The sequence below is a fragment of the Solanum pennellii genome, chromosome 7 (genome assembly GCF_001406875.1).
Source record: "Solanum pennellii chromosome 7, SPENNV200".
NCBI classification, from domain to species: domain Eukaryota; kingdom Viridiplantae; phylum Streptophyta; class Magnoliopsida; order Solanales; family Solanaceae; genus Solanum; species Solanum pennellii.
The window spans coordinates 29,841,857-29,851,917 of NC_028643.1; the positions used below are offsets into that span (position 1 = coordinate 29,841,857).

Sequence of the window (10,061 nt, forward strand, 5' to 3'; positions counted from 1 at the left end):
AAGTTCAGAGAGTCGATTTCAGTACCCAAATTTCAGAAGTCTAAGTCTTTTGGAACGAGACACCCTTGACGGCCCGTCGTGTCCATGACGGTCCGTCGTGGGTTCCGTCGACTCACACAGTTTTTCCAGAAATAAAATCTGCTGCTCAAAACGACTAAACAGGTCGTTACACAAAACTTACAGTTATAACTTATTGTAATTTAAATAAGGAAAAAGGTCTTGAAAAACACTCCAACTTTTACCCAAATTGTTGTTATGATGTCAAATTTTATAGAGGATCTTTTTTTGTAAAAAAAAACCCTCAAAATGAACTAAGGTAGCTAGAGCCTCACATGTATCTAAAAAGGTTAATAACATTTTAATAAAGTATTTTTTAGCATGTATACTAAATTTGAAGTGGTTTGGAGGTCAACATCCAAGACGTTTGAAAGTTTTGCCTTGAAACGTGCTTGTGTATCTTAGTGTGTTTTGTCTTGTTTTGTTGTTTGGAGTTCAGATTGATGTGAGCGGTTCCTAACATGTATACTAGAGTATTTTAAGTATAAACGTCAGGGAAAAACTCCCCAAGTACCAACCAAAGGGTCCTTGAGGAGGACCTAACCTTGGGCCAACAAGCTTGCCCAAGGCAACAACTTTTGTTCCTACATGAAATAGGTAGGTGTCACGGACTAGGTCCTCCATAGGCCAAAATTTTCATCCACTTCGTGAATACAACGCAAAATCAACTTTCCAAAAACCTATTTCCAAATCCTGCGGGAACAGCTCCACGACGTGGACTTGTTCCCCGACGAAGATACCGAAAAGAAAGTTAAGTTTGACATGCCTAAATGTTCAAAGTATGAGGGTGTTTTAGTAACTTTGGATGAAGGTTATAAATTGTTTTAAGACCTATTTAACCTCTTTCCCAAGTCAAAAACCCAACATCCAATAAGAAAATCAAAACCCCAAAACTCTGTTCTCTTCCAAATTCTCCCAAAACCTCCATTGGAGACCAAAACTCAAGATCAAGCTAGGGGATGGATTTCTATGGTTTCTTCTCCAATTATTCATGTGTATTCCATAAATAAGGTATTGTAAAAATTGATCCTAATTTAATCTTTCATCTAAGGAGTTCAATAAATGATTTTCAAAAGTGATTGAAAGATCCAAATTCCCAATTTTCAATCTAGTCATGGGTTCATTGTCAAAATGATTTTAAAGTCATTCTAATGATGGATTATGTTTCATTACTGTTTTAATAATTCATTTCAATTCAATTTCATGAAGAATCCACGATCCTCCTAATTTCTCAAATTGGCCTATCATGTGGTCTTGTCATCTTGATGATATGATGACTAAATTATTTTAGATTGTAATGAATTGCTTAGCTCTATATTCCTTTATGTCAATTGATTATGAATTGTTGGAAATTGATCAAGATGATCATTAGCTTGGAGATTTTATAAGTTAACCTATTTTTGTCTATTTAGCACAAAATGTATATTGAATCATGATAATTGGTATGGTCCTCTTATGGTGGTGGTGTTTACATCCTTGTACATGTTTATGTATTATGATCATGGACTTGAAGGAATTATATGCAATATCAATTGATATAATGATTCCATGTTTAGGAAGTTGAAGGATTGAGCCTTGATTCTAATATCATGTGAATTAATGTTATGGAAGTATATGAATAGCCTTCTACGTTAGTTGCATGATTTAGGTGTGTGGATGATGTTATGCATATGTGATGATCATGTTAGGGTTAGGTGTGGTCTAAGATGGATAATATTTATAAGTACTCTTATAGCATGAGCCCGACCTCTATGAACCCTATATGAATGTGTGATCAAAGTATTCTAGGAGTCTTCTATTCTGATGATTGAATATGTTCTTGTCTCCTATGATGTAATGTGAGTGTGTGTAGTCTATAGTCCTTAATACTATATATGTGTGTATGACTTGATATTTGAGGAATGTTGTGCATATGTTGTGATCTTTAGAGGGTGGCTTCCTCAATGCTATGTGATAGTCATTATGCGATCATGTTGACAAATGTACGCACACACTTCATGCATATCTATGAGTAGGATAGATTCATGATGGCTAAGGAAAGAATAGTTCTCCTATGCATCATTACCTATTTCTATGAAGGTAAATTATATGTTTAATGAAGTTGAACATTTCATGGGCATGCCTAAAGTTATTTATGTGAAGGTACATCTTACATATTTGTACACACATATGTATGTATGAATGAAGTATGTAAATGGTATTCTAATGAATAGGTGAGTCTCTTGAAAGGTATTACTCAATTGTACTCTAAACTAGACTATGGTATGAATGTGATATGATAATGTAAAAGGACATTCTCATATAATGTAGGTTTTAGGATGAGAGGACATTCTCATCTTAGAATCCTTTGAGCTATATGAAGTATGAAGGAGCAAGATCCAAAAGCCTTCCTTATGAATTAGAGTATTAAAGGCTTAAATATATATTAAAAATGGAGTTAGAGCCTAGCATCGAGTGAACATGACAAAAGAAAGTGGGAGATTCACGTTAGTAAGTCCAGCTTCCCATAAGAGAACATTCACGTTTAGCAAGTTCGGGATCCCAACCTAGATGTTGTGTCATGAGATGGAAACCTCCACATTAGAAAGTCAAGGTTTTCTAGAAGCAATCTCCTTGTTCCCTAACTACGTGCACCCTTAGGTTTTATCTTAGTGGATACACTAGAATAGCTATTTTATATGGAAGTCCTACCTTAGCAAGTAGTACCCTCTCTTTTCGGTGTGAAAGTAGGTGGTCTATGTCTGTAATGTCTATGTCTCCCAAAGTAATAAATGAATTAGGATAAGATTATGGACTCTAATTCAACTCCTTGAGGAGTTACTTAGTATAGGTAGGACTGTGGACCCTACCCATGCATTGCACTTGTGAACTCCAAGAAAGGATAAGATTAGTATTTTTATGGAAGTAAGACTTCTGATATGTATGTACAAATTGTATGGATGCATGATTAAGTGATTTTTTTATGTTAAGACATGAATTATGCTTATGTATGTGAATTGCTCTATGGCTTGTAAATGGATTTACTTAGTATATGTGGGGGTATGGGACCATGTATACATTGCACAAGTAAGCTTGTGAAGGAGTTGTGAGGGTAGTTTACTTATGATATGAATTGAATGAGTTATGACTAAGGTTGTAGTAAATGCAAGAGTCCTTATATGAGGCTATGAAGTATGTGTCTTATGTCTAGTTATAAATAAAGGTGTTATGAATTGTTGAGTATGTTATGTCTAGTCAAGGGTGACTTCTTAGGTACACTTGGTGGAAGTAGTATTATGGAATACTTTTTATACATTGCATTAGTGTGACTTGGGGGTTGTCTTAGGTGATGGTCCTTATGTGAATTTGATGTCTATGATGTGTTTAAGACTTTTGAATGTATGTGGTTATGTTTATGAAGCAAATCTATGAAATACTATTGTAAGGTAACCTCAAGGTGATACATTGTACTAAATATACTTGAAAGATTACTCAAAGGAAATAAGTAAGATTAAAAGAGAGGTAATGTAATGTATGTATTGAATATGTCTCAAAGTGTGATAAATGGCTTTATGTGCTATTATGAGTAGTATTCATGTCTATATGATGTATGTGAATTATATTGTGCTTAAATGTGTCAATGATCATAAAATTTACTAAAAATACATGTTGCATGATTTCAAATGAAATGTACTCTTTAAATGCATGTTTTTGCATAGTTTCCATACTTAGTGCATTCTTGTACTACTACCATTCTTCTTCATCTTTTTACACAGAGTGTGGTGTTGATGGCTAGAGGATGTGTCCTAAGTGAAGGGCTTGGATGGATCTCCCAAGTTCAAGTAAATGAACCCTTATGATTCAAGTGTTTCCTATGTCAAGATATTTCTTTAAGTTGATGTAGTAGCTTAGACTTATACTTTATGTTGTTACAACCAGTGTCCTTAATCTACACTAATAATGTTGAGTCTAAGATGGCAAAATGACTTAAAGTCTAATTATGTATTATGAAGTATTTTTATATACATGTGAAGTGTTGCTCTAGCATATGATATGCTATGAAAAGTTTTAAATTTTCCGCTAAATTTATATGTCTATGAAATGAAAGAATGCTAAGAGGCTTGCCTTAGACCCCGAGAGGTCGACAACGCTGTGTGGAGATTTGAGGATGTCATAACTTCTAGGATATACTCTCGGGTAATTAAACTTTTATACTCCTACACTATTTAATAATGTATTTTCAAGGTATATGCATATGTTCACATGCACACGATATTATTTATAATTATGAAATATTGATGATGTCTGTTGACACCAAATTTCGATCTGATAGTTTTAAAATTAATAAATATTGAGTATTTTATTTTAAATAGTTCAAATTACATGTTTTTGTCATTTTAATGAAATTTGTTGATAATCACCCTCTTTCTCAAAGTATTAGAATTTTTATCGATTATTATGTTTATATTATTTTGTCACAACCAGACGTTCAACAATTTGTTCATTTTTCATAAAATTATTATTTATGTTAAATCGCTTTTGATTACGTTTATTACATTTTTTATATTCATTTTTCTCTGTTTCATTGTTAATATTCATTTTGATATTCTGCGCAGTCTAAATATTCATTCAAATTAGATAAATTTACATACATAGATATTTTATCAATCGACAATTTTTGAGTCATGATCTCAAGCCCATAACTTAGGCTCATAGTTTTCAACTCCCAATATATATAATAGTTTGTCCATTAGATTTTGTGGTGGTGAATAATTTTTAGAATTGGGGTTCAATTTTCAGAATTATGTTTTACTTTTAAAAAAATTCTACTGTTCATTGCTTTTTCGGCAACTTTTCGGCCAGTCACCACCCTAAAGCCCCTTTCATTTTTTTTAATATTTTTCCATCCAAGCTAACAACCAGTATGCTGCCCAACTTCTTCTTCCTTCATCACCGTTTCGAGCAGCCGGCAACTTCACCACCATCGGAGTTACAAGACCACCGAAACCCCACCTCCATTTTTCCTTTTCTTCTCCAAACCAGTTCCAAAACTCCCTTCCTTTTTCCGTCACAATTTTCAGCTAAGAAACCACCGGAAACACACCTATTTTCACCACCAGTGACCACCAGACACCACCACAAGCTCGAACCACCAAGCTCCGGAAAAGAGCACCCAATGTACAGTTCCCCTCCCCCTTTCCCTCTTACGATTCTCCTCTTTTTGCAGGTATTCAGTGAATCTCTAAACTCCAGCGAGAATGAACAAACAAGAACAACTAAAATTTCTAAATCTGCCTGAATTTTCTATTTTTCCGGTAAACTCCGATAGTTATTTTATTTTGGTCATATTTGTTTAACATTTTGTTAATATAGTTTATCTGTTATGTTGTGTTTGGTTTTATAATTCTCTTATATTTGTTTATTCACTTTTGTTCCTTTATCTTGTCAATTTTTGTTTACTTTCATTGTTTATTCTAGTATTAGTTTTAATTTGTGAGATTCTTGTTTCATTATTTATTATTTTTCATTGTTTAATTGGTGTATTCTAATTTTGTGCCCATTAATGACTTTTGTTCTATGTATTGTTTGTTGTTGCCGATGTAATCTTTATTATTATTATTATTATTATTATTATTATTATTATTATTATATTTTCAATGTTATTTAATAGAGTTATAGTTATTATTCTGTTTGTTATTATTATTATTAATACTCTTATTGTTTATAATAGGCCAAATACATACGTAGGTCCCTTAAGTTGTTCGCGTTTTTCCCCCATGTACCTCAACTAACCAAGATTCCTATTAAATCCTTTAACCCCCTATAATTTGATCCTTTTAAATATTTTTGGCTGATGTGGAGCCAAACGTGATCTCACGTCCTGTAAGCGCGTGCAGATGCTTTAAAAGAGCTGATGTGGATCTTCAACCACCCACCAACGATCTTCTTCCCCCTTTTAACCCTAATTTCTCTCATTCTTCCCTTATTTCTCCTCTTTTGTTTCTCTTCATCCCTTATTTCTCCTCTTTTGTTTCTCTTCATCATTATTTCTCCTCTTATATCTCTTTTTCATTGATTTCTTCTTAATCATTAAGTTCCAATGTCGAATTTATCTTCTTCATCGATTTCTTCTTCTTCAACTGCGAAGGTACTATGTCAATGTGGGAACGTTGTGGAAATGAAGACCTCGTGAACGCAATCCAATCCTGGACGTAGGTTCCTTTGTTGCAAAACTTCAAAGGTAAATCAAATTAATTTTTTTTGTCCAATATAGTAAAGAATCACCTTATTTATAATTCAATTTTTTTTTTTAATTTTGTAGGCACGAGGTGGATGTGGATATTTTCGATGGTATGATGATGAAATGCCTGCTCAAGCTAGGAGGGTGATATGGGGTTTGTTGAAAAGAGTCAAAACATATGAATTGGAGAGGAATCGATCAAGAAAAGTATGGATAATATGCATCATCGTAGGGGTGATATTGGCTACTTGGATTTGTGTAACAAAATAATCTTAGTTGATTCATTTGTCTTCTATTAGATTCCTTCATAAAAGTATGTATGGTAGATTCTAGTGTTCTTTATGGGCAATTTAGATCGATTTTTCTATTGTAAATGCCTTGTGTTTTTATTGTAATGATTTAATTGAAGGAATGAAGATAATTTGTGCCTCAAAAGCAGTAAAAATTGATCATTCATGCCATTAATTTGCTCTAGTGAGCTCCAAGTTTCAAAGCAGTCAATACAAATTTCTGCTGCTAATTACACAACCAAAAAGTGACTTTTCTACATAAATTAGGCATTCTTTGGTGCACTAGATGTTCCACGCTTGTTTTTCCTTGACTGAGTGATACGTTGCAACTGTGAACCAGTGACAGCATCTCCACCATTCCACTTGAGTCCTCGAGGCTTATAACCAATATCAATATTTGTTGGAGATGCATCCTTATAAACTCTCGAATTGATAACTTTTTCTCCTGAAGTACCAGGCTGCATGGAAATATCTTAAAATGAGACTTTATATAGTAGAGTAAGAAATGAACAAAATTATGTATACACTTACATTAAAGGTTTGACTACCACTTGCATTTGTATAGATGCCAAATCCTATAGTCTTGGTCCTTTTTTGTCTTCCTGTTGATATTGAAGCTTCCACAGCCCTTGGTTGATCAGGTTGCTGACTTGATACACCTCCAATGTTGAAAACACTGCCTCTTCCAATTTCACTGGCAGTGCCAGTACCTCTCCCAGTGCCTCTACCAGTTCCTCTGTCAGTACCTCTCCCAGTGCCTCTCCCAGTGCCTCTGCATGTGCCTCTGCTTTTAGCAGGTTGTTGCTCTCTTCTAACAGCTGAAGAATCAAAACACATAGAACTGCCTTGATGATTGAATACTGGTGGCTGACTTGAGCTTGATGGTCTACTAAAAAGTGGTGGCTGACTTGAGCTTGATGGTTGGCTAAAAAGTGGTGGCTGGCTTGAGCTTGATGGTTGGCTAGACAATGGTGGCTGGCTTGAGCTTGATGGTTGGCTAGACAGTGATGGTTGGCTTGAGCTTGGTTTCCTGTTTGGGTAGCCTCCAGGTTGTCCCATTTCAGCCTATTAATACAGTAATAATAATTGATTATTGTAAATAATTGAAGCTTATTGTAAATGTATTAGAAGAGAATAATAACTTACCAATGTTGGACAAGATTTTTTGTTGTGGCCTACTTGATGACACAGTGAACATGTCATTTTTACTCCTCTTTTGGATAACTTTCCATACTTTTTTCTAGGCTCATTCTTTGCCTTTCTTCTGCACTTTGGTGGCCTACCAGGCATGACTTTTGGTTCAGGAGGTTCAATCACTACACCACTAGTGTGAGGCCACATTTTCATGTTTGGTATTGGCTGTAGAAAATGATTATAAGCCTTCAAAAAAGTCTCTTTCCTATACCAATGTACCACTTCATGTTCAGGTTCTATGCCTTTGTGCTGATATGCAAGCACAGCATGTTGACATGGTATGCCCCTCAATTGCCATGTTCTACATGTACATGTCTTCTTTCTTATATCAACAATATGTCTGTATTGACCATCTAAGATTTCATACCCAAAATCACCATTGAATCTAACTTCACAAAATCTAGCAAGATCTTTGTTCTCTTCTAGTACTAGTCTAGCCATAGGAGAGATATCTGAGATCCAAGTTTCAGCAAATTGCCTCATTGCAATATTTCTGTCCATTATCTTGTGCCTAATCTCCTCTAGCATAGTTATGATAGCCTTATGTCTAGCAACTAGTATCCAAGAATTAAAAGTTTCACACATATTGTTTTCAACAATGTCACACTTAGAATGCTCTTTAAAATATGCTTTGCACCAAGTAGTTTTTTCATAATGCAACAAGTCCTCACAAATTTTATTACCTAATTTGTTGAGTTTATCCATCTCATCTTCAAATTTCACTTCAAAACTTGACTTAGCACATCTCCAGAACTGTTTCCTTCTTTCTTCACCACTCCATAATTGATGCCAGTTGGACCAGATATGTCTAGCACACCTTCTCTGCTCACTATCTGGTAGCAACTCACATAAAGCTGGTACAAGGCCCTATGTAAGCAGTTGTAGCACAAACATTAAAAAGTATTAGCAACACAAGAAAAAAAATAATAGAACAAGATACAATGCAAAAACCATCTAACCTTCTGCATATCTGACATAACAGTCAGTCCATGTCCTGTGCCTAAGTTCAGATCTTCTATCAAGTACTTTAGAAAAAAAACTCCAACTATGTTTTGTCTCTGTGTCAACAACAGCCCATGCGATTGGAAACATCTGTTGATTTCCATTTCTACCAACAGCAACCAACAATTCTCCCTTGCAAGAACCCTTCAGAAAACATCCATCAAAACCAATAATTTTTCTGCATCCTTCCAACCACCCCCTCTTCAATGCATCAAAACAAACATAGAAGTAAACAAACAAAGTTTTTCCTGGCTGATATTAGCTATTTAAAGTTTATTAAGTTTTATGTTTGTTCAATTGGCCAATGAAAAAATTCTCCGTCGATTTTGGAGGTCTTTCCATTTTAAAAGACGGAAATTTAATTTAAATTTATATATTTTAGTTGTTAGAATTGGCCGATGAAGAAATTACTGTCGATTTTCAAGGCCTCCCATGTTCATAAGACGAATTTTTTATTTTTAAGTTATTATTTCATATATTCAATTTTATTCATATTTATTTATTCCCAACATTTTTACTATGTGTGTTTACAGGTACCCAAGACTTGCTTCCTTGAAGCTATTCGAAAGGAGTTCGAATTATATTTTTAATTCATTATTTTGTATATATCGATGTTAGTCAATCTTAGGCCGGTATTATTATTTTATTTTTATTGTGTATATTGCTTGTTTATTATATTTGTGCATTATTTTATTTTCCTCCTCAAGTTGAAAAAATGAACTCAGTCGGGAACCAGTGGTGGATTTCGAAGGGTGCCTAACCCCTTCCCTTTGAAATAATTTGAACCCCTTACCAAGAATCAAATTGGTTTCGTAGACCATCTTTTAAATTAATTTATTAATTGGTTTCCTAGTTTTCCTAAAAAATTAGGTGACGATCCCTTTTCCCTTTAATCCCTAAACCCGCTTTTACCCGTTTCAAATTCTTTTAACTAAAAACTTTTTTTAATTGAGTCCCCGCGACGTTGCTCCAATTCAAAGGATGTCAACAGAATGGCGACTCCGTTGGGAAATTTAGAGGTTCTAACCATTCTGGGTTCATTTTCTCAAATTGAGGATACTATTCTTTATTGTGTTATGCATTATATCTTTTATATTTTGTTGATTATTTGCGTATCGTACTCATTCTATTCATTATTTATTGTATATTGTCATTGCATTTCATGATATAATTTCCGCCAAATGGCAAATAGAATGCATTAGAACAAAGGCGGTTACGTGGCTTTCCACGATCGCCCTTCAGAAAACACCTTTGAAATTCTTTTGAAGTGATAAACGAATAGTTGGCATGCGGTCATC

The 10,061-nt window shown here is 34.3% G+C and overlaps 1 protein-coding gene and 1 long non-coding RNA gene across 3 annotated transcripts; one reads left to right on the forward strand and one right to left on the reverse strand.

Annotated features, from left to right (window-relative positions):
* The first annotated feature begins 4,819 nt into the window (after nt 1-4,819).
* On the forward strand, nt 4,820-6,722 carry LOC107024693. The gene is made up of 3 exons (XR_001457386.2): nt 4,820-5,351; nt 6,185-6,277; nt 6,359-6,722. It is a non-coding gene; the product is annotated as an uncharacterized LOC107024693 (long non-coding RNA).
* Nucleotides 6,714-8,971, reverse strand: LOC107024692. Of its 2 annotated transcripts, XM_015225679.2 has the most exons (5): nt 8,721-8,971; nt 7,714-8,628; nt 7,244-7,632; nt 7,099-7,207; nt 6,714-7,025 (listed from the first exon to the last, which is right to left on the reverse strand). In XM_015225679.2, the coding sequence occupies exons 1-5, from the start codon at nt 8,865-8,867 to the stop codon at nt 6,831-6,833; spliced, it is 1,755 nt and encodes a 584-aa protein (XP_015081165.2). In that variant the 5' UTR covers nt 8,868-8,971; the 3' UTR covers nt 6,714-6,830. The 2 variants fall into 2 exon arrangements, with proteins under 2 accessions (XP_015081165.2, XP_027774081.1); XM_027918280.1 differs by having other exon boundaries at nt 7,099-7,632.
* Nucleotides 8,972-10,061: the final 1,090 nt, after the last annotated feature.